Source organism: Lampetra planeri, chromosome 20 (genome assembly GCF_965212315.1).
Source record: "Lampetra planeri chromosome 20, kcLamPlan1.2.h2, whole genome shotgun sequence".
NCBI lineage: Eukaryota > Metazoa > Chordata > Hyperoartia > Petromyzontiformes > Petromyzontidae > Lampetra > Lampetra planeri.
Window position 1 is genome coordinate 5,573,470 of NC_136126.1, and position 23,458 is coordinate 5,596,927.

The window sequence follows — 23,458 nt, forward strand, 5'->3', positions numbered from 1 at the left end:
AACAAATTAGTCAGGATATGAATCACTTCCCATCGTCACATTCAATGAGTAACGAATGGAATGTTAACGCCTGGCAGCAGAGGGCAGTGCAGAACATTCCACATTACTGGTGGGGAAACCTCTTGGTTACACCAGCCTACAGGGGATTATTGTGTCCGTCGTGCAGGGAGGGGCTGGGTGGGGAGGGGCTGGGTCAGGAGGGTGGGGTGGGGCTGGGTGGGGAGGGGCTGGTCACCCCGTGGTGCCCTTATAAAACTCAACGTTTAACCTACTCACGCCGGCTTCACAGTCGGGCATATTTGCGGAATACACCACGCCGCCGTTGACCCTGGCCATTGACCGAGCAACCCAACGTTCCTACCAGCTCCCTCCGCAGGAATGTGTTCCTTGAACTGTGCTGCTATGTTCTCCGCCTGCAGCTACTGGCTTACTGATCAGCGTGGTGGTGGGATATGATCACACAAGCCCACACGACTCGCCAGGCGTGGGCAGGCCCTCATTCAGCAGTAGGTTGTGACATGAGCCACCGTGGCGAGATGTTAACTACCTCGCCTGGTATGCGTGGGTTCGATCCCTACCCTGACGACTGCTGTTTATTTGGGGCCGTCCATAAATGACGTCACGCTATTTTGTACGATTTTTGACCCCCCCCCCTCCGTCACACAAAAAGTCAGCCCCCCCCCCCCTCAAATATGACGTCACAAAGCTCTGCCCCCCCACTCTGCACTCTGATGTTGTAGGAGAAAACATCTAAAAGTCTATTTAATTAAGCAGAACGTGTTGTCTATATTTATTTAAAGTTGCGCATTTTGATGTGACGTCACATTTCTCAAATCCAACCCCCCTCGTCACACATCGTCACAAATGTCTGACCCCCCCCCCCCCCGGTACGTGACGTCATTTATGGACGGCCCCTTTGTTGAGCTTTCATTTGTGGCCAGGTTTTTTTTTTTAAAGCTAATAGCTCAGTGGACCTTATCTGGTAAGATAAAGAGTTTAGTTTCATTTCTATACATATTAAACTTTCACTCTACTTTGCACTCATATCGTATTGTTTATTGTTGTAACGTCCTGACCAGCCCCAACTGGACACCTATGAAAAAAACCTTTATAGCTCATCGGATTCCTCCAGTATGAATAAATATTATGATTCCGAAGGGCCACCTTGATTGACCTCGATGTCATATTTCTTGTGGTGAAACAGACCCGTTGCCTATTTTGTTTAACATGTTCACAATGAACACGAGAGAACAACCAACAACTGAAGCAGTAATAGCGCTGTTCCCGAACTGCGACCCACCGATGAACCCCAATAAATGAAAAATACAAAATACGATTCACTTCCTAATCGTATCGTACTAATCAACCCGATCGAATCCATTCGTCCTGCACTACATTTGCGAATCGACGATGAAGCGACACGTCCACAACGCACGATGTAATCGCACGAACACCGATTAACTGCAATCGGAATCGATTCACCACACACACACACCCCCACCACGATCAACACCATGGTCAATACCGCCCTCGTGATTGGTCGAGCGTGCCGCCCCTTGGCGGATGACGTCATCGGGGGCGGAGTTTGGGCGGGGACCAATCAGAGGCGCGCAGCTGTTGACAGGCAGAAGGCGGAGAGGGCCTTGAGGTAAGAGCGGCGAGTCGAGCGGTTGTCGATTTTCGCCAAACGACGCCGCGGCTTTCGCGCAATTCTCCACTGTTATCGTCCTCTCCCGCGTCTCTCTCTCTATAATGTAACTCACACGGCTCCGTGTAAACGTTCGGCGATTGTTGATGCCGTTGTCGCGCCTCTGGCGAGGTTGTTTTGGGGCGGTGGTTCGGTTTGTTCGCCGTGTGCCGCGTGCGTTTTGGCAGTGACTTGGGTAGCCGTGGTTCTATTTAAACGCAGCAGATCAACGTCGCGTTAAGAAAACATTGCGGCGAGATCGCTTACACTGACTCTTCACTTGTATTACGCCGGTAAGATATTGACAGTGCCACACACACACATATACGACGTGAGGTTGTTAAATGTGTGTCCGTGGTGATTGTATTTTTTGCCCTCAAGGTCTCTAAATTAAGCACCGCTTGGTGAGACGATCCACTTGGTTTTTAAGGAGAGCAGTGGGGTTTACTCTGGGATGTACAGGTTCCCGTCTTAAGAACGTGGAAGCTTTGCTGCTTGGCACGGGAATACTGTATCTGAAAACGGATACTACTGCGGTGGGTCGGCACAATATCATGTTAGGTCCACCTGTGCTAATAAATACATGACCAAAGGTAGAAATTAAATGTTTTTGTTGACTAGCCAAGACTAGGGGTCATGGGTGGTCATAATAAGATATTAGACAATTTACATATTCATAAACTCCAATTCATCTGTAAGTTTGATCCATTGACAGCATCGCATCTGTTTCCATAACAGTACGATTACTGTGACAATTTTAGACCAGTTTACTCACAATATACGGGATATCCTTAATGGACCACATTTTCACTTCAAACGGTAGTTTTAACTCAACTGCATTTTTATAATTGATCACAGTCGTTTACGTAATCGCTGTCACTCATTGCAAATAAACACCGCTAGCTTTACTTATTCTGAGATCATGACTTTATCTGCCATGTACATCAACAGGAATCCCGCAACTGTTCTAGGCAGGTCACAGTGGGGTCATGACTCAACTGGACACGGTGGCATACCGTGAAGCTTGCACTTATATCGATTTCATTCATGACCACCGCCCACCGTTTTCTAAAAAGCGTCTCCACCAGCTTGCAGGAAACCTGAGCCTACTGTGGCCTCACGTGATTCTTGTTTTGCTTGAGAGTGTGAGATTGTATACAGGCTGAAGCAGAGGTTTGAGGAAATGTAGTTGATGGTTCTTGAGATTTAAATGGTCCGTGGATATGCTTCGTAAGTCTTATGATTCGTCGCTTCGTTGTGAAAACTTGGGCACCTGAGTACAGTACTGTGTATGGTGGGCTTGAGGTGAGTTGAGGGAAGTGTAAGGTAAACATTGTTTAGATTGATTATAGATGCAAGTAATAGAGAAGTAATACAAATGTACAATGTATGTTTGAGATATTTGCCTTCTAGCACAAGGCAGTATAGCTATAAAACAATCTTGACACGATTGACCTTTAGCTCGTCGTACTGTGGCCCTGTGTTGGTATAATTCTCTGATTCTTTGGCCCAAGAGAATTGTTTCTCATTGACCTTCAAAGCAATGATATTTAACCGTTAGCATCAAATTCTCCATAAAGGGTTCAAACTCTACTACAAAACAAATTGTATATATTGTACCCTGAGTCATTAGAACATTTAAATGATAAAACAAGCATGTTTTGTGCAATATCAAAGTTTAGCATTTGTGATCACCATCATTTGTTTATACAGTGTATTTGCGTTATACACGGGTTATCATAGGCTGCTTGACTTAACTGTGAACACCAGCTAAAATCTGTCTTTTTTTTACAACACAGATCACCATTTCCTGCCACCATGGTTCTGGATGAGCTAACCAGTGCAGCAAATGCATTCAACATATTCTCACAGGTATTTTGTTTTAAACCACAGACAATACGAAAGCATTTTTATTTATCTTCTTGGTTCTTTCAGTAAAGTCACGTAGAAGGGAAGTAAATAAAAATAAAACATAATAAAATAATTATTTTATTATGTTTTATTTTTATTATTTTATTACTTCCCTTCTACGTGACTTTACCGAAAGAACCAAGAAGATGAATCCCTGCAGTCACGAAAGCTTTAAATCGACATTTTTATCTAGTATAACACATAGGCTTTCGCGATCAATATCATCTATAATACAGGTTCCTTTTTGGTTCGATCGGGTAAATATAAATGTGTCGTTAAACCCGCCATCACCAGACAGTCAATTAGTAAGGTTTCTCACGTAAACAGAACATGCCAATTCGTTATTAGTACAGCACACCGGTGTATTGGAGAACAAATCCACAACATTTACAGATTGTGTAAATATATAGATTGTAAATGTGTGACAAACTTTTCTTTACGTGACCTTACTAATGGGCTATGTTGGGTTGTGTCGGGTTTAACGACACATTTATATTTACGTGATCTAACCCAAAAAATACCTGTTATGCATTTTTATTTTTAGAGCACTAAAATGTAACAGCATTTAAAAATATTTTTGGTAAATGTTACATTTAGAATAAAAGGACATTAGGGATTGGACTTATTTTCAGATGTGTCAAGACATTTGTGGGGTTCATGTTAGGAGATGTCAAATGGAAGTGGTGGTGAGGCAGTAGAGCTATAAGAAGTCGTGTTGTATTTTGTTACAGCAACATTGTTCAGTTTAAGACATAGGCTTTCGCGACCAATGTCATCCATAATACAGGGTTTTTTTGGGTTAGATTGCATAAATATAAATATGGTGTTAAACCCGCTACCACCCGACACAGCCAGTTCGTAAGGTTTGTCACGTAAAGAGAAGAAACAGAACATGCCAATTTGTTACGAGTACAGCACACTGATGTATCAGATGGTGGCGGGTTTAACGGCATATTTATATTTACGCGATCTATCCCAAAACAAACCTCTTAGAGAGGAACATTGCTACAAATTGTGTGAGTTATAATGATTGGTCAACAGATTGTGTTAATGAATTTGCTCGTTTTTTTAAAGAGGGAATTGACAGTGTTATATATGATAGGTTATTTGCACCTTTTATCAGGGTAGAATGGAATTGATTATACGCTGGTTCTGATTGGTAAGATTTTATGTGGGTCTTCTGTATATGCAAGCAGACTTCAAAACCACATGTTTTCACTTCAACATAAAACAAGCAATTTTAACATTACAAAGGGCAAGGGTGTACCAAGGGCAGAAGGACATCAGAAAAAATGGGTTCAGTGGTGCAAGGCCATTGAAAGTGGTGGACAGGATAAGTTTGAAGGCTCAGTAGGAGGGTTCTGAAGATGCAATAAGGAAGAATCAATGGACAAGTTACATATTGTTATTTTATACTTTTCAAATGGATAATATAAGGAAACTTAAAATATGTTCATATCAACCTCTATTTCACAGCTAGACCTCTCTGCCAACAGCCCAGCCACTACATTGCGAATTCTCATGTTTATGGAAGAACAATTACAGATCACTATGGTAAGCAGTAGTGTACACTCCTTCATTTTCACCATTTACTGTATTGTGTGATGCCTTGGTTTCTGTTATATGAAACAGGATTGGTTAAGAGGTGTCTGCTTGACTATTGTGTCATTCAACTGTCAGTTTACCACATCCTTTATGGAAAGAACACCTTTGTTACAAATAACATTGGCTGGTTTCATGTACAGTATATTGAATGGGCTGGTTTCATGTACAGTATATTGAAAGGACTGGTTTTGTGTACAGTTTCTTGAAATGAGATTGAACCTACAATTAAATATACAGAAATATGTATAATATAACCTCAGCATCTACGAATTAAAATGACATTAGTTTGCAGGCATACTTGGAACTGAAACATGGGACATTTCCTGGTGACATGCTACAGCATTTATCTAATTACAGTTATATCTGTTAAAACGAGCGTCATAGCTCATCGGATTTCTCCAGTATAATTACACATTCTGATTCTGAATTAAATATTCTGATATGTTTGCATGCTGTTTACCATTTAACTTTTCTTAATCTTGTGTTTCAGGTGTATGGTATCCTTATTGGTGCTGCGGTGGCTTTGCTCGTAATTGCTGTGGTCATTTTCTTTGTCTACAAAAAACTCAAGCAGAGATGTGAGTATCTAGATTTGTTATATTGGATTGTTCTATTTTGAAAGGAATCATTTAGGGAGAACACTAGTTTATTTACAGATGCATTTTAGTGTTTATTTGTGTGCATTGGCAGACACATTGGCTCAGAAACAAATTTTAGGGATTTCGTTTTAAGATACTTTGCTGATCACTCGGCATACTGCAAGATATAGCCTATGGTTCATTTTGACGCTGGAGGCTGGTATTTAATTGCCCTTTCACGGTGGAATAAATAAGACTGTTGTTGGAATTATATATTGTGTTATCAATCACTGTATAGTAATTCATGAAATTGTAACATTGATCTTTATACCAACTAGCAACTCGGACATCCTTTTGACGTAACCGTCTGTCCATCCCAGCCAGCCAGGAAAACATTACATCTTATATAGAGCCCTGTCTCTCCACCTTTCTCTTGCCTTCTCTGTACTGTATATCTTGATTTATCTTCATATCTCACATTGGCTCTGTTTCTCTATTCCTCTTCCTCCTAATCTACTACCTCGTCCTCTATATTCCTCCCCTTCCACTGTATCTCACCCACTTCTCTCCCCCCTGTTTCTCTGTTTCTCTCACCTCTCACCCTTGTGCTCCTCATCCCCACCTCTCTCTTTCCCATCTCAATCTCTCTTGCCTCTCCCTAATCATCCTCCCACACTGGTTGTCGCTTTCCCTTGCTCTCTGACTTTACTCTCCGTTTCACACTTTCACGTTCTCCCGGTACCTCTCCTCTCATTCTCTTCATATATCTCCCTCTATTTGTATCATCGCATTTGTGTGGGATACACGACCGGGGTGGAAGGGGGGGTGGGTGATGTCAGCACGCACGATCCTTGCTCAACACGGGATGTGGGTAACAGTTGACATCATCAACGCAGAAATGTTGATGTCATCACCACACACGTGCTATTTGCTGTGCGCCAGGGAGCCAGGCACGAATCCAGCCAGCAAACTTTTTTGGAATATAATGGTTAATATCTGGGAAATACATAATTATCCCAAAATCTCTCAAGGCATTAATTTATTATAATAAATTATCAGTTGAACATGAAAGTGCTCTGTTTTGTAGACACTTCCATATGTATAACTGCCCACCGACTCCTTTTTCAAATTTGGTGATTGTGAAATATCAGGGAACATTCTGTTTTTTAAATTAAAGTTTCATTTGAAAAACGCCCTAATGAACAGTAATAGCTCTACAAGAGGGATCATGTTAAAATTCTAACAGCAATAATTTGTGATTATTATAGACCTTCAAAGGCAAGATGTTCCAAGGTATAGATTTCGCAAGAGAGACAAAGTCATGTTTTATGGTCGCAAGATCATGAGGAAGGTAAGACGTTTTGAAAAGCCAAAAACACATTTTATTGCTTGCTTGTGCGTTAATCATAATCAAGGACATTAATGTGTTATAAATACGATCATATTTTCTGTTTGGGTAAGCTCTGTTCATGTGTGTCAGTGTCCCTAGATCATGCACGTGTAACACACTGCTTCCTAATATGCCAATCTTAGATGTCTCAGTCAACCTCCGCACTGGTGGAGAATGCTACGACAAGCACACAGAGGAGTCGTCTCAGAAAAAGACAGAAGGTCCTCAATTTGGCGAAAAAGTGAGTCTCACTACAACTACCATATTTTTGCCTCTGATAGGTCTCAAATTAAACAGGTTTAAAGTGACAACGACACATGGCATATGTGCATTGCGATTTGGTGATCAGATGTTCAGTTCATTGATTGCATTTTGGGAATTGTAGAACATGGTAATGAGATGAAGCTTCTATTGTCAGAACAAAAACATTTAATTGCTTAAAAAAAATGTTTGGTCTGGAAGTTTTTGAATAAGGTTTATATATTATTTGAAATGGTGCATGGTGTTATATGTCTTACCTGTATTTGTGTTTTAATGGTGTTTGCCTGCCAAGTGGAATGAAAAGGTAATTATATCAGAACTGCTGTAATTACCATTTTTAAGCACTATACATGAACGATGAAAACATTCTCACACATTGTATGGCCGAATGTTAATTACTTAAGCAATTTTACTTGGAGAGTGTAAATGGTACAATAACCTATTTAACAAAGTCAGCATGTAAGACTAGCAGATGTGCAGTGGGCTGTATTGTATGTACGTTGAACCTCTTTCGCATCAAAAGTAGCCAACCGTGTTCATCGGAGGTGTGGGGGAAGGATGGCAAACTATTGTGATAAGTATTATAAGTGTCATTCGGGTCATGTGGGTGGTGGGTTCTGAGTCATTAGATGTAATATACACCTCCGTTGCTTTTAAAATCAGTTGTATTACACACCCACGAATTTGCAATGATTGTGTGTGTTGTGGGACACATAGTGTGCAGTCATTCTTAATATATACATGGATATTTAGTTTTTTCGTACACTGTAAACTCGGGGAAAGTGAAACCAATCAAACCTGTTTCGGAGATGCAGATGCAATCATGTCGTTTGATATGTTGGATTTTATGTTTTTTGTTAGGGGTCTTCAGCATTCCAAGACAATTTCGTACTTGCAAATGTGACCTTTATTATTATATTTTCTTCTTTTTATACCCCCTCCTATCCTTTCAAGTGCAACATTTTTTCTTTTACTTCAGGCACCAACTCGCAAAATGTCAGCAGATATATATCCTGACATCGTCAACCACTAGCCACTGCTAAAGTCATCACACTGTCGCCACCCCACATGGCCCCACGATGCCACTGTCCTCATTGCTTATTTAATTTCTCCATTATTTCCTTTGACTGCCATTCCCTTACAAGCCTTGTCCATTGGCCATCATCCTTCAGTAATGCGCCTTGCCCATTTGCTTTCTTGAATATGATGTCTGATTTGCATTGTTGTCTCTGATTTGTTCCCCTGAACCACATGTTGAGAATGTCTCTCAATGTAATTCACAGCGTCCATCTCTCTGTGCTTATTTGCGTATGTCCCCATTTTAGTTGCATTTTCTTTGTTGGTATCCATGTCTCAGTATTAATACATTTTACTGGTAGGAACCTCCTGGTTCCACCAGCCCACAGGAGATTATTGTGTCCGTCCGTCCGTCATGCATCCAAAAATGGGAGGGGTGGGGCTGGGTGGAGAGGGGAGGGTAAGGAGGGGCTGGGTGGGTGGGGAGGGTGGGGAGGGGCTGGGTGGGGAGGGTGGGGAGGATGGGGCTGGATGGGGGGTGGGATGGGTGGGGTTGGTTGGGGAGGGGCTGGTCACCCCGTGGTGCCCTTATAAAACTCAACGTTTAACCTACTCACGCCGGCTTGTGCCCGCCCTCACAGTCGGCCATATTTGCGGAATACACCACGCCGCCGTTGACCCTGGCCATTGACCGAGCAACCCAACGTTCCTACCAGCTCCCTCCGCAGGAATGCGTTTTGATAATGGGTAACATGCATTCATTCAAGACGTTCTCCTTCAGAGACTTGGGTATGTTGCTTTTTAATGGTCAAATTCAGTATTCATTCCATCCTGCTCTTGTTGCCTCTTCAGTTAATAATTTTCTATCCAAATATGTTTAAATAATTGCCATGGGGTGCTGTATTTTCCAATTGTCCTAGAGCAATACCTTTTCTTTATTTAGCCAACTTTGTTGAACGTGACTTTTGTTTTTTGCCCATGCTTATATTGAGACGAAATTTGCAGCCTATTTTGGCAACTTCCTGTCGGTCATTTATAAATGTCTTACGATATCAGAAAATCGGAGACCGCTAATACTTTTTAACACCTATGTTTATGCCTTCATTTCTGCCATCAATTTTTTTGGGAAACATCGACTAATGTTGCATCGAATAGCACGAGTGAGAGCGTATCTACCTGCTCATCTCCTCATTTTTAGTTTGTCGCTCTCTTTATCCAACCTCAGTGTAGCAGTTTAATTAGTTATAAAAAGAAGTAAATTACTAATTCAACTTCTGAAGCGCCCCGCAGCGGTGCGAAGTGAAATCTCGAGAGGAGAAATAGTCAACGTGCAGGCCAACGTGAAAAGCAAACTCGCATTACAAGCAGCTGCAAAAGCATACTTTTTTACATTTCATTTGTTAAGGCCTTATTTTTAATTCAAACTGCTTTAGTCATCTAAACTCTCACAAATGGAGGGTTTCATAAAATATTGAAATTATCAAACCATTTGTAAAAAAAAATATTTATATATTTCCAATTAAACGATTACATGGTATGTGGCATTGAGATTATTTTTGATAGTGCACACAAGTTTGATGTTAGGGAGATGAACATGAGAATGTATAAACACTACTGGTATGTAGCTTATGTAACATACTGGAGATGTGCCAAGTGCAATGTTCAAATAAGTTATGTTGAAAGGCATAGGCATTTTATGTGATTTGGCCTTTGGTCGTGTACAGTCCTTGACATCTTGAAACGTGTTCTTTTCAGTTATTTATATAACTTTTAAAAAATTGTGAATAGACTTGAATGGTATGTGACAATTTGAGGTTATAGACATTCACTTTTATTCCTACAGATCCTGCCACAGTCGATATTTCTCCAAGTGTACAAAGTTGGTTTAATGTTACCTAAGTGTCACTAACCTCTGTTGGTTTGCATTATTTCCCCTGGTCATTTTAAACATTACAAGCTATTTATTAAACACTGATGGCCTGTCCTGTATACCTTGTGCTTTGTGTGCTAAGGCACTGGAGACATTTTACTGGTAGGAACCTCCTGGTTCCACCAGCCCACAGGGGATTATTGTGTCCGTCTGCCGTGTAGGTTTTTTCTCTACCTCCCCTTATTTTGAACTTCAGAGAAAACTTGTTTTAACAGTTGGACAAGTATGTGGTTTGTCTGGACTGCTTGGAGATGGGCCATCTTTAAATCATAGGGAGGTCACGTTTGGCCACCTCCATGCTGTCTGGTGCAGCAGAAAGTGGCGCTGTACCTTGGCTTATTGGTTCATGGGGGAGTGTGTGCAGGCCTCAGAGTCTGGTGGTTCCCAAAGGCGCCCCCGTGCCCCCTGTCTCATGGGTCTTGTCTTCTGCGGTGGTGCTAGCTATTACTCGCATGCAGCTTTTGCTGTTGGAGTGTCACAGAGCTAGCTGTGTCCATTGCGGAACTTTTTTTCGAGCCATGCGAGTCCCGCGACTTTATCTACTGATTTCCAGCATCCATCATAGTCTACCTGCAATAGAAGAAGCATAAAAAAGGAACAAAGCAATCTAGAATATTGTGCCCTGGCTATATGAGTTAACGGCAACACGGACTGTAAGTACCTGCACCGTCAATGGAATTTCCTTCTATGCGGTGCACAGATTGTTTTGTCATCTATTGCCATCTTGCTGTTAACTTAGGATTTGTCTGAAAGAGTCCTCCCGTAAGTTGCTGTGCTTTCCACTTCGTGCCACTCAGGGGTATATCCACCCTTTAAGGCTAGAAGGGGCCAAGACTTGAGGGGCCGCCCATTCTCCATGACAGTTCTGGGAAAAAAGATCCTTAACTGAGGGAACTTTCACCCCCACTGACTCCCAAGTGCTGATGGTACGGTCACACAGTTTACCCCCCCACCCACTCCTGTTTCCCAAGATCCCTTCAGGGGGACATCTCATGCTATTTGCAAGTATATGGGATGTCAGTCTCTTTGACTAGTGAGTCCGGGCTACCGTGAGTGGAGGCTACTCTCTTCAGACACCAATCACATCCTGGTATGTCTGCCGAGGGCCATGCAGCCATCGCGGTTGCCTCCGCGATTGAATTCAGATGCCCTGTTGCATCTTCCCCTGGTTCTAGATCAGCTCGCAAGGCTCTCCCATTCAGAACAACTCCCTGCCCCCCTTTCCCTAAGTGGAATGGGGAGGCGGCTTGCAGTTTAATTTGGCAACTTGAATACAGTCTTGAATCACCCTGTGTCATGAGCATGCTGATAAACAGCTCTCCTTCTTTGTTACCGTGCACTCCACGAGGGTGGTGCTGACATTCTGGGCCAGCGCTAAAAAGGTCACCTTGGAATAAATTCATGGGGGAGCCACCTTGGCATTTGCTCTTTTATTAATCTTCCATTACAGACTCAACATCCTAGTCTCTGCTGATGCAGCCTTTTTGTCAGGCAGTGGGCTTTTCCACTTATATTAAAGGAGTGTTGTTTGCTATGTTAGGGGAGACCTATCGGGTACCTATCGGGTACTAATGTAGCTGCTACCAGGGCAGACAAAAATATAATATCTTTGTAGTTGCATGAAAAATAATTTGATTAGGCTATGGCAGCATCCACAAGGCTCCTGCCAACACCCCCCAGGTTCAGTAGCACGGCACTGGCCTGATATCAGGTTGTGAAGACTTTCCCCTCCACGACTGGTGAGGTCAGTGAATAGTTATTTTATATGCAAACACTTACGTTCATGCCTCTGGCAGCTGTAGATATGTGTATAGTCTGGGATATTTGTGTATGTATGCTTGGATCACCAAGCAGGGTGTGGTCGACTCCTCTCTCTTCGTGTGTATGGAGGGGATGGGAAGCTGGCCAGAAAAGATGCTCTTTCTGCAGTCTGGTGGTCTCCAGAGGAAATCCCTATCAGTAACTGATTTGGTGCTGCAAATGCCAAATTAACCTTTATGCTCGTGCTAAAAATTTAATTGTTGCCAGCTTTTGCCGAATACTGATTCCAGCAATAATACCATGAAATTTCACTGCACTGTAATCACAGTATATTGCTTACACAGCTTTTGTATTGTCATGTGTTTACCTAAGTTGTCGGTGTCATAGTTATTTTATTTACTGTACAGTATGCACTTTGGCCTGAATGATCGTGAAAATACTTGGTTATTGTTGAGCCATGGAAAATGTAAAAAAAACATATACAAGTTTTATTTTTAATTAAAATATTGTTCTTTCCACAAATAATTCTACGTTTAATGAAAGGCTGTTGATACCACCAGATATCTGTTGGTTCTTTCGATGAGATATTAAACTTCTGGTCTATTCTTTGCAGAATATTGCGCTTTAAAAAGGAGCTGCCAACGCTACAGCCGAAGGAACCACCGCCAGCTTTGTTAGAGGCTGACCTGAGTGAGTACGAGGTGTCTGACTCAAGGCTGCCCTCCGAGGTCCTCTACATGCTGAAGAACGTACGGTATGTATGTGTGTGCTAATCGTCGGTCCCAGGGAAGGACGGAAAACTAAACACAAAAATCAGTTCTAAAGAAATTAGTTTTCTTCATCGATTTAAAAGTGGATAGCTCCAGTGGCTTCCTAATGTCGGAAGGAAGAGTTCCATCTGTCTGCAGAACCGCATCTGAAAGCGAACAATGCAATGACCGTCTTTGCCGCTGCGAGGATAACCGGAGTTTGCGTGATGATTTATGCTCCTTGACGAGGAGTGCACACCATTAATTCTACAGTTGGTGGTTTACTGCCATAATGATTTGATGAATTGTCAAGCTTTGGCATCACAGGTTAATTTCAGAATAGATTGCTTTGTTGAACTTGTGCTGTATGTTGAATCTCTAGTTGTATTATCTTTTATTATTTGTACTGCACCTCCCATGTGGTATATTTTGAGGTACCAGAATAAAGGGATGTTTGAGATAATAACAAGAGAATCACTCGGTAAAGAAGTGCTTAAACAATCCAGTCTAGACAGTTTACACAAACAAGCATGACTATACAATATGTTGTGGGTTAAACATATTTGAAACATGATTCAATGCATGTATAATGAGGATAAGAGTTGATTATAATAAATTAATCAAATAATCTTAGCATCCCTAGTATTTATACGTGCAGTATATGAGAATGTTGATGATTATAATACCCTAAATTCAGCAATTTGTGAAATATCAATTGTGTGTTAATGCTGTTGTAATTTTTCCAATGAAGGGTGCTTGGTCACTTTGAGAAGCCCCTTTTCTTGGAGCTGTGCAAGCACATGGTGTTTGTGAAGTTCCATGAAGGAGAGCACATCTTCCGGCCAGGGCAGCCGGATGACTCCATATACGTGCTGCAGGATGGCCTGTTGGAAGTGTGCATCACCGAGAATGTGAGTGTGAGCAAGTTGCATTGGATGTGCCTTTTACATTGAGGACACGTATAGCTGGAAACAAACCACCTGAAAGAAACTTGCAACACAAAAAACTTTTTTTTTACGTACCTAGTCTGTTATATTATTATTATTTTTTCAAATTTTCTTGCTGTGGATTTCACACTTGATGATGATTGCTTGTGTTGCAGTCAAAACGTCGTGAGAATTTTATTGTTTTATATTTATTATTTTCTTATTTCCCTTCGTGACTTTACCGAAAGAACCAAGAATATGAATCCCTGCAGTCACGAAAGCTTTAAATCAAAACCTAGTCTGTTGTTGCAATGATGCTACTTGAGCACACTATGGTGACGTGGATGACCTATGGATATTTTTTATCATAAACAATACACCGTCCTTAGTCAATCCGCTGCTGGATGAAGTCCTACCCATGCCGTGATGGTTCTTTTACTGTAATTCACACTTGTCAGTGTGACGAGAGGGCCCAAAACTGATTCAGGTATTACTTGCCACTGATGTTAGTTGTGGCCAACAATCAAACTCCGATCTCTTTGAGTTCATAGTACAGTATGTGTTGAGGTACAATGTGTGAACCATTGTACCTTAACACAGCTTAAAACTCGTGTTGGAGATGAAATTGTAAGCAAAGAGTTTGTCTCTTTTGTGGTGCATATTTTTTTATTAGCAGTTAATGGTTAATTAAGACAGTGGCTATGTGTTGTGTGTTTTTGAGGATTTGACTATTGCTTGATCACCATTTGGAATCAGGCAGGTATACAGTGGTTGCTCTGCACTGTGATGCGCAAGTTTAGAATTTTGTTGCACATCTTGAAGACATTACCAGAGCAATGGAGTGCAAATTCAGGCAATCTGGCTCGACATTTATCACGTATTTTCCTTTACATGCGCTTTAAAAAAAGTTTTGTTATGTGATTATTTCATATTTTTTACATAGCCTCTCTGGTCAACAGCTTTGTTTTTTCTTTCCACACCAATGTGTTTTTGTGTACTGGACATTGAAGTCAGAACAGCGTTGCTTGTGATGTCTCTATGCATTGCAAACAAAAAAACAGATGAATGTAAATATGTTTGTGATCATTTTGTGTTTGATTTTTGTTTGGCCTCGGCTAGGATGGAACAGAGGCTGTGGTCAAGGAGGTACACCCAGGGGACAGCGTGCACAGTCTGCTCAGCATTCTGGACGTAATCACAGTACGTACCCTGCAGTAGGTTATGTACGTCCGCAACTGTGCCCGCAGTGAAATAGAAGTTTGATTTTGTGAAGATCAAGCAAGTTTTTAATTAATAGACCACAGAGAGTGTCAGATTTTGTACCAGAAAGAGCACCACTTATGTAAACAAAAATAAAATTGACTTGACTTTCTCGCATACTAAGTTGTAAACAGCATCGCTTTACTATATAAAAACCGAGTTGATTGTGACCCTTGGATTAACTTTTGGCACAACAGATAGGTAGTTGAATATTTTCATATGTGATCTGCATACCTCAAAGTTTACCACCTTTGTGGTTGCGGAGTTTTGTAATCATCTGATAAAAATGTCCAGCTTGGCTACTTGTATCAAAGTATTTGAAGCAGAACCAGATTCAAGCGACGCACATTATTTTTTTTTACGTTTCTTTAAAGCAGGAGGGAAGAATGTTGCACTGATGCCATCTTGTGTGTGGCAGGGTTACCCAGCACCTTACAAGACAGTGTCCGCCCGGGCAGCTGTTAACTCAACGGTTCTTCGTCTTCCGGCAGAAGCCTTCCAGTCCGTCTTCCAGAAGTACCCAGAGACCCTCGTCCGAGTTGTGCAGGTGAGAACTCCATTTATTACATGCTGATAATGAACCGTTGTCCTTTGGATATACAAAGAATGTTATGTTCATGTTTACACTTGGTGTTGTTGCACTGGCTAGCACTTTTCTTTTATTGTGCATGAAAGCATTGCTCCCTTATCCCTGATGCTTTATTGATGATGTGAAGTAAATTCAAGCATGGCTCATCATTGCCGCACACACGTTATTGTTTATTGACATCCTTGACTGATGTAAAGACATTCAACCATTTTTCTTTCCATCCATAGTGGTATAGTGGTAAGTGCACTGCATGATGAACCTGTCCACCTGAGTTTGATTCCCAGTTATGGATAACATCGGTGGCGAATTACATGTTAACTAGTCCTTGGGGTACCTCTTCACTCACCTGTATTAATCAGAGTGGTGAAGTATGGTCAAACAATCCCCATGATGAACGTGGCATGGGAAAGCAGCGGATTGACAGAGCTGTCAATATTTTTTCTAATATATAATTTACCATGAAGTGTTCTCGGCTGGGCTCACCTTGTGACTTTATATGATTATTTTTGCTCTCCTACGCATAACAGAAATATTAATGTAGTTGGTGTGGTGTTCACAGATTATTATGGTGCGCTTACAACGAGTGACGTTCCTGGCTCTTCACAACTACTTGGGGCTCACGAACGAGCTCTTCAGTGCAGTGAGTACTTATTTAAAGGCTGTTGAGTAAAGAATGACTTGTGTTTCGCACGGTTTGGGTAAACACATAAAAGTGCACATGACACAATTGTTTGTATAAAGGTAACTGCTGGTGCAGAGATGTGGGACAGTGTTTTGTTCAGGGCATGGTGACGCTCCGATTTAAACTCATTTAAACTTGCGTATATGTGAAATGTTGATGTAATTTTTTTCAATTGCAAAATAGGCAAATTAGATTTTTTTCTTTAACGTTCTTTCGCGACTTGAGGTATTACACATTCATTTCCTTGTTTTCTAATGTATTAACCTTGTCGAATTTTTCCACATGTCGTTCATAATACAAAAAGGAATGTAAAAAGATGTCAAAAAAGGTACGACTGTTTTATTTTCATAGCAAAACGAAAATGTCATGGTATGCAAATCATGCATTATGATTCCATTAACGCAGCACTAAATTTCCACCCGCTTTATTGTCTTGCTATAAGTTTTATTTTCATTGCGAGTATCTGGCGCACTTTCCGCAGCTGGCGAGAGACGTTCGTTGCTTTTGCAAGCCATGAATTGCAATCACACGGCATTGTCACTCTGCTTTTTCATGCGTAGTGCATCGCTGGGATGACCACATTTCCTAGTTTTACAGGCATAGGCCGAGGTTACTTAGGTAGTTTGTGGGAAAGAAAAAACCATGATTGCACCGGAACACGTGAATGAGTCACATGTCTCGTAAGCCACCGAATTCTTCATGAATTTCACATTTTGATCTTATTCTGGTTAGTATAGTTCAATAACCTCATGGCGTATTATCCATCTGTATAGGTAACGAGCTACCACCGGGTTACAATTATATATTTACCAATATTTTTGCATCGATTATGAAATATCTATTGTCAATCGTATAGATTTTATACAGTCCATCCAGCATTAAATGTGAATTTGTTGTCCTCTGCACGGTAGCCACCTGTTATTTTCATACCTTTTTGACCATTCCCAATTACTTAAAAAACACTTTATGCAATTAAATAATGGATTTATCAAGTATGTAATGCGACATCCTTTTAAGATGTTGTACAGAAACAATGGGCCTCTGTAGTTTATAAAGAGCAGGAAGCAGTAAGTTATGGGCAGAGGTCGGTAGCTGCGATTCAATGGAGGATCTTGGAAGATAAGCAAATACGATCGTGAACATTTTCCGGGATTGCGTTGGGAGCTAATGGAGAGGTTGGGAGTTGGTGCATATGAGCAGTCTGGCAGTAGAATTTAACATCATCTGGCATTTGGAGATGAGCGATTTGTGGAGGTTATAGAAGAGAAGGTTGCAATAGTTAAGTCCAGATGTGATAAAGGCACCTGGGGAGAGTCTTAGCACCAGCCTGGGTAAGGAAATTATGATTGTGGGAGATGTTGCACAGATGGAGGAATTGAGGTCCTGCAGAGTTGAGATATGTGGGAAGGGTACGGGAGCTCATAGTCAATGTCAACTCCAGGGTTTTACAAAGCAGAAAGGTGTGCTGGTGATCCCAACATAATTGTGGAGAGCATGGCTTGGTTTTGTGGTGTCAAAATCACCAGACGCATCTTGTAGAGTTAATGATTATGCACTCTCAAAGAGTGTAAGACAGTGGCCATAGCTTCTGCTTGCATTTTTCATTGCTTGTAGAATTGGCACACGTGCACATTTCTATTTGCTTTCACTATTGCAAAACTGTAAATGGCTGGTATCTTAAAACCGCTTTGTTGAGATTGCAACGCTCTGTTGATATTGCTTCTGAAGTAACGTTCTGTCTGAAGTTTCACGCTGGTAACACATCACAAAATACTTCGCTTGCCTGACTGTCCAGGAGAGTCAAGCCATCCCACTGTCTAACCTGGGCAGCCTGTCTCCAAAGGCCAGTCCGGTGAGGTATGGCAAGCGTGGCTCTGTCACCTCGCTGGGGACAGTATCCGAACAGCCCACCAAGTCTTCCGAGCCCCAGCCCACACCAGCTGGTGAGTGCATGTCATTCTAAGAGGCATTTACAGCTTGGTTGTACAACGCACAATGGGAAATGTACATTAGTTCTTGGTGGATGGACACTTGCGCGCATTCACAGAGAGATTTGTCGACAGTTCAAGTTCATTTATTAGGTATAGCCCTGTGAGCCATTCGGCTCTTGAATCGGGTGCAACCGCAACAAACAAAAAACAAAAACACGTACATGTACAGACCATATTACAATTACTTTTGATCATTGTTGGATGAGGTTCCCCCTCCATTTTGTGCAGGTAACATGGGTTATGTGACTTAGCCTTCACCATGCTAAGACATGCAATATGCAGATATAGTCAGGGTAATTTCTGCATGGGCATTGCAATGTTTCAGGCCCTTAATACTTGATGTTAAGCAGTTGGCACACCCACTTGCTTCAATCATTGTGAACACCACCTGTGGGTGGTGATTTCCTCTAGTATCTTTCTTCCCCAAACTCAACTGTGTTTTAAGGTCATGCAATTCCCATTGTAAGATTTGGTTAAAGTTTTACCACAAACCATTGTACCAATACTTATTTTTCAGGATATTTGGGTTGTTTAATAAAATTTTATTTAGAAGCTCTACAGTGTAAAAAAATAGTATAAACTGTACACAAACAACACGTTTAGATATACTGCGCAGACAACTCTGGCAATTGCTTGAAAAATTACATAACTGCACTATACTGTGATTATTTACGAAGTATATGTTTCATTCTGTACTGCAGGCTCAGAGGGTGCAAAAAATGCTGCTCAAGAGCGCAATAGTCGCTTAAACATAAGTCGTTCCATTTCCATGCCTGTGGATATCACAAGTAAGTAAGAATGCATTCGGATGTGTTATGAGCAGTGGCTGCGAATCGACAGTGATGTACTCAACAATATGAACAAATGAAAGCTCAAAGCCAATGTCAAGACATGTTTTTATTGGAATGGAATTTCTTGTGCTGTGACTGTTGTTTCTTGTTTGACCACAAATATGTTCAATAAGTACATTTTTCCTGTCTCTTTGGTAGTACTGCATGTTTGCTTTGGGTCATTAACAATTCAATGGTGGCTTTTTTATTAACCGAAGGCACACACTTAAATTGCATTTGCTTCATACATACCCTAATTTTTTAAAAAATCCTTTACCGATGTTTCACTTTTAGAAATTATATTTAGAAAACGTTGCTGTGGTGCTGCTGCGGTAGCATTAAAGCATATTGGATGCTTTAAGCTGGCCCTTTTGGTGCTTGTTGCACTGTTATGCTTGCTGTTATATCATTTCTCTGTCACAACAGGCACAGATCACAATCCCTCCAGTCCTTCCGCTTGTAAGTAAATGCTGCATGGCTCTATGGGCTTTTAGTCCACCTCATGATGTTTTCATGATAATGGTCCTGATCTTCAGAAAGCAATTGTTGCTCAATAATGCAGCACTGGAAACAAATATGTGAAAAAAAATGCAAAAATGTAACTAAGTTGTCTAAATTGCACATGCTTCAACATTTCATCTCTTGTCCTAGTTTCAGCTCACAGTGTCCCTTGTAGGAAATGTTTGAACAAAATTTGTCAAGAATTCTCACATCTATTCTTGCCGATTTTTTATTATAATTTCTGGACAATGTAAACTACGTCTTTATCAAAAGCATAGTTATAATGGAGAGATGAGTTGCCATGCAGCATGTTTATTTACTGGTTTGTTGGGTGTCCATGGCATGTTTTTTTGGTTTAGGCCCATCCAAAGCATCGCCTACAGACCTGGACATGGCATTTCAAAGGGCACGCATTGGTACATCTCCAGAGGAGGTGGTCCCCTCAGTGCCCGAAAAGGTACAAACATGACTTCTGATAGTCAGATATTTGTAGTCGTCCCTGAATAATATTCATCTTAGTATTCTTTTTTGAGGATTAAAAGCACCTAAATCTGAAAGTTTTCAAATGTACACCAATATATCTACGAATGCATGGTTTTGACATCCTTTGATCTGGAATTGTAAATATACATGTTTCATTTTGTACACACACACACAAGATTTTCAGAAAGTGGTGATAGACGTATGATTGTCTTTACTTTGGCTCAGCAGATGGCAGTACCAAAGGATGGAGTCAAGGAGAAGCGGGTGACCGTGATGGAGCTGCCCTCCATAGTTCATCATTACCCGGCATGCGTGGAGGGCGACGATTTCGAAATGAGTCCCAAAGAGAGCAAAATTGAGGGCCATAATGTTTGTGGCTGGGGGGACCGAGACAAGATGAACAGCAAGCTGGAAGCAGCCAAGAGAGACTTGCTAACTCTCGTCAAATTGCAGGTGTGTACATGTACTTTTCCTCGTACCTAGTCTGGCACAAGCGCTGTGGTGATGTTGCTGCCAGGTACAAGTGTGGATGGCCATGGTTGTTCGGTTGTTCATGTTGCGTTTGTCGTTGTTTGTGTATATGTAACAAAAATTATAATTGGTTACTTTGAAACATTCAGAATAGTCTACATTTGTATGAGTTCGATTGTGTATGGAGGTCACAGATACTTAAGAGACCTCGACAAAATTCCATTCAGTGAGTTCCTCAGGCAGATGTGTTGGTTTGGATATACAGTCCACATGCCTGGCCAATGTGTATGTCCATTCAGCTATTGTTTGGCCATGTCGACCCTAAATGGGCATCCTGCGTGATATACAACATGTGCGGCAATGTTGTGCAGGAGGATCTGGAGATACAGTATATGGACTTTATGACGACTGGTAACAGTTGTGTCAAGATTGGCTGCTATGGAATAAGGCTGTGAAATATGCTCTTTGTTAAGGAGCCATGAACACAAAAATGAACAAGGTGTCAGGTGGCTAAAACACAGTTGGCAGAGTACAGCATGTAGATGGTACATGTGCTAGTCACCTGAGCCACTGGGTGTCCTATAGCCTACCAGCGAACCTTTGCCCCTTCACATGTCCTTGCTATGCACCTAGCCTGGCACGTACCATGGTGAAGCAGCTATTTTTATTATGTACAACATGTAAATGTATCCTCAGGTGTATGGATGGGTCCTCAGGTTTAAAGAGCCTCGAAATAATGTTTAGCTTAATATATTTTTCTACAGGATCCCTCACTGCTCAATGATCGGGTAACCTTGCACAATGTGAAGGCTGGTGCGATGGTGGCCCGGCAAGGAGATCAGGTGAGGCTTGACCAGCGAGCTGTGCATGTATGTGACATAGTGACATAAGGAGATTCATTACTCTAAAATTACATGAGTTGGTACTCTCATTGGTGTCATTATAGCAGTGTGTTTGCTGTTTTATTTTACTGTCTTTACCACAATAAAGCTAACTTTTGTTACAGCAGCATCTTAGGTGATTAAACTGAGTGTACATCGTGCCAGCGTTTTATTAGCACATGTCAGCTTTTGGAAGCATAAACCCATTGCTTTGAGCGATAAAGGGTGCCCATTAATGTGTTGTTCTCATCGCCCCCATGTGGTGCAGGATGTGAGCATCCACTTTGTGATTTCGGGCTCACTTCACGTGTACCAGCGGCTCATCGGCCGCGAGGAAGAGGTGCTCCTCTTCCTGGCTCACCCGGGAGAGATCGTAGGACAGCTGGCTGTGCTCACAGGCGAGCCTCTCATCTTCACCATCCGTGCTGTCAAGGACTGCACCTTCCTGTGCATCTCCAAGGGCCACTTCTACGAGTAAGGTTACATGTCTCCGTGTTGTCGGCAGGCTTGAGATGATGTTCACTGCTTTGGCTGTCCCTAATTGCTATATTTTCTCGGGATGCTGTCGTGTAATGCTTAGCACAATGCAAGTACAATTCAGAGGTCACTGGCTCGATCTCCTGTCTCTGCCCTTCAACAGTGTACAATCGACTGTACAGTGTACAGTACAGTCGATTGGCAAGGTCACGTGGTCGTTTAAAGTGTGGGTAATCTCATCTCTTCCTAGACGTATTATCTGGTGTGCTATAGTAGGCCAAATACCCTCGAGAGCTCTCGAGTAGAGGCCATTCTGCCAACAGTGGCGTGAGCAAGTAAGTGCAGTTCTGCGCCTTTCCCTTGGTTTACGTTGATGACGTTTTTGAATTATGGGCTACAATTTTGCAATGATGGTCAGATATGAAATGTGTTTTTACCCTCTTAAAATCCTGGTAAGTTTGGTCATTAAGTCTGGTTTTCAAATTCACAGCAATATATTAGTTTAACTTCATATACTTACAGTAAAACCCAGGCAAGCTGGATGAATAGGGGGGAGCGCTGGTCCGGATAGCTAAAAAGTCTGGCAATCAAAAACCACTAATGTATTGCCGCGAGTAAATTGTAAAACTTTTTATCTAAGTATTTTACACATTATACCATGATGTGTTCTTGTTTACTATAGTTTGCATTTATATTACATAGCATATTGCAAAGCATATGCTAAGTCATTTATTTTAATATATTCTTTGCATTTAATATACATTTTAGATATGTTTTAAATGACCCAACCATAAGTGCAAAATCTGGTGAACTGTGATCTTTTATACTTTTTCAAACCTTTACCCATTGATTTATTTTCTATTTGGAATTATTGCAAAGTTTGGCTCTACACATCGCTTTTTCCATTCCTGTGTCCAGGATTTTTTTCTAAAATAAAAATGAATCCCTGTTGCAAAACTTCCAACCACAGTATTATTGCCATCTGCGTTTTGTCTTTCAGGATAATGAGAGAAGAACCCAGTGTGGTGCTGAGTGTGGCGCACACGGTGGTTAAACGGATGTCCGCATTTGTGCGACAAATCGACTTTGCGCTCGACTGGGTGGCGGTGGAAGCGGGGAGAGCTGTTTACAGGTCGGTCTTGTGCCCCACTCGCACTTGGCCTCTTGGCCCATGTGTGATCTTTCCCGATTATGAATTGCTTTGTTCTAGATTTTAAGTTTTCGTGACTGCAAGGATCCATACTCTTTGCTTTTTTCGGTAAAGTCACGTAGGTGAAAATAAAATAAAAATTAACCAGCTAAATTAAATCACGACCTTTTGGAAGCAACACAAGCATCCGTCATCAGGTGTGACTGCTCCAGCAAAATTACTGTAGCTCTCTTCATACGCTACAGTACATCTAATGACGGATGCTTGTTGCTTTCAAAACGTCGTGATTTAATTTAGTTGTTTTATTTTATTTTGTTTTCACCTACGT

General features: G+C 41.4%; 1 protein-coding gene across 10 annotated transcripts in view; it reads left to right on the forward strand.

The window, feature by feature from the left end:
* The first annotated feature begins 1,479 nt into the window (after nucleotides 1–1,479).
* The window catches only part of PNPLA7 (patatin like domain 7, lysophospholipase), a 42,584-nt gene continuing 20,605 nt past the window's right edge, over nucleotides 1,480–23,458 (forward strand). For 3 of the 10 annotated variants that reach the window (XM_078603395.1, XM_078603394.1, XM_078603401.1), the window contains exons 1-20: nucleotides 1,480–1,648; nucleotides 3,487–3,559; nucleotides 5,075–5,152; nucleotides 5,694–5,781; nucleotides 7,050–7,132; nucleotides 7,315–7,412; nucleotides 12,754–12,894; nucleotides 13,641–13,800; nucleotides 14,935–15,015; nucleotides 15,494–15,622; nucleotides 16,224–16,304; nucleotides 16,651–16,674; nucleotides 18,142–18,289; nucleotides 19,039–19,125; nucleotides 19,594–19,626; nucleotides 20,028–20,125; nucleotides 20,377–20,604; nucleotides 21,387–21,464; nucleotides 21,772–21,977; nucleotides 22,981–23,112. In XM_078603395.1, coding sequence (XP_078459521.1) covers nucleotides 1,515–1,648; nucleotides 3,487–3,559; nucleotides 5,075–5,152; nucleotides 5,694–5,781; nucleotides 7,050–7,132; nucleotides 7,315–7,412; nucleotides 12,754–12,894; nucleotides 13,641–13,800; nucleotides 14,935–15,015; nucleotides 15,494–15,622; nucleotides 16,224–16,304; nucleotides 16,651–16,674; nucleotides 18,142–18,289; nucleotides 19,039–19,125; nucleotides 19,594–19,626; nucleotides 20,028–20,125; nucleotides 20,377–20,604; nucleotides 21,387–21,464; nucleotides 21,772–21,977; nucleotides 22,981–23,112 — 2,180 coding nt within the window. In that variant the 5' untranslated portion in view covers nucleotides 1,480–1,514. Of the gene's footprint in view, nucleotides 1,981–2,031; nucleotides 2,224–3,486; nucleotides 3,560–5,074; nucleotides 5,153–5,693; nucleotides 5,782–7,049; nucleotides 7,133–7,314; nucleotides 7,413–12,753; nucleotides 12,895–13,640; nucleotides 13,801–14,934; nucleotides 15,016–15,493; nucleotides 15,623–16,223; nucleotides 16,305–16,650; nucleotides 16,675–18,141; nucleotides 18,290–19,038; nucleotides 19,126–19,593; nucleotides 19,627–20,027; nucleotides 20,126–20,376; nucleotides 20,605–21,386; nucleotides 21,465–21,771; nucleotides 21,978–22,980; nucleotides 23,113–23,458 lie in introns of those variants that run through there. The other 7 variants (XM_078603398.1, XM_078603404.1, XM_078603396.1 and 4 more) reach the window with 6 other exon arrangements.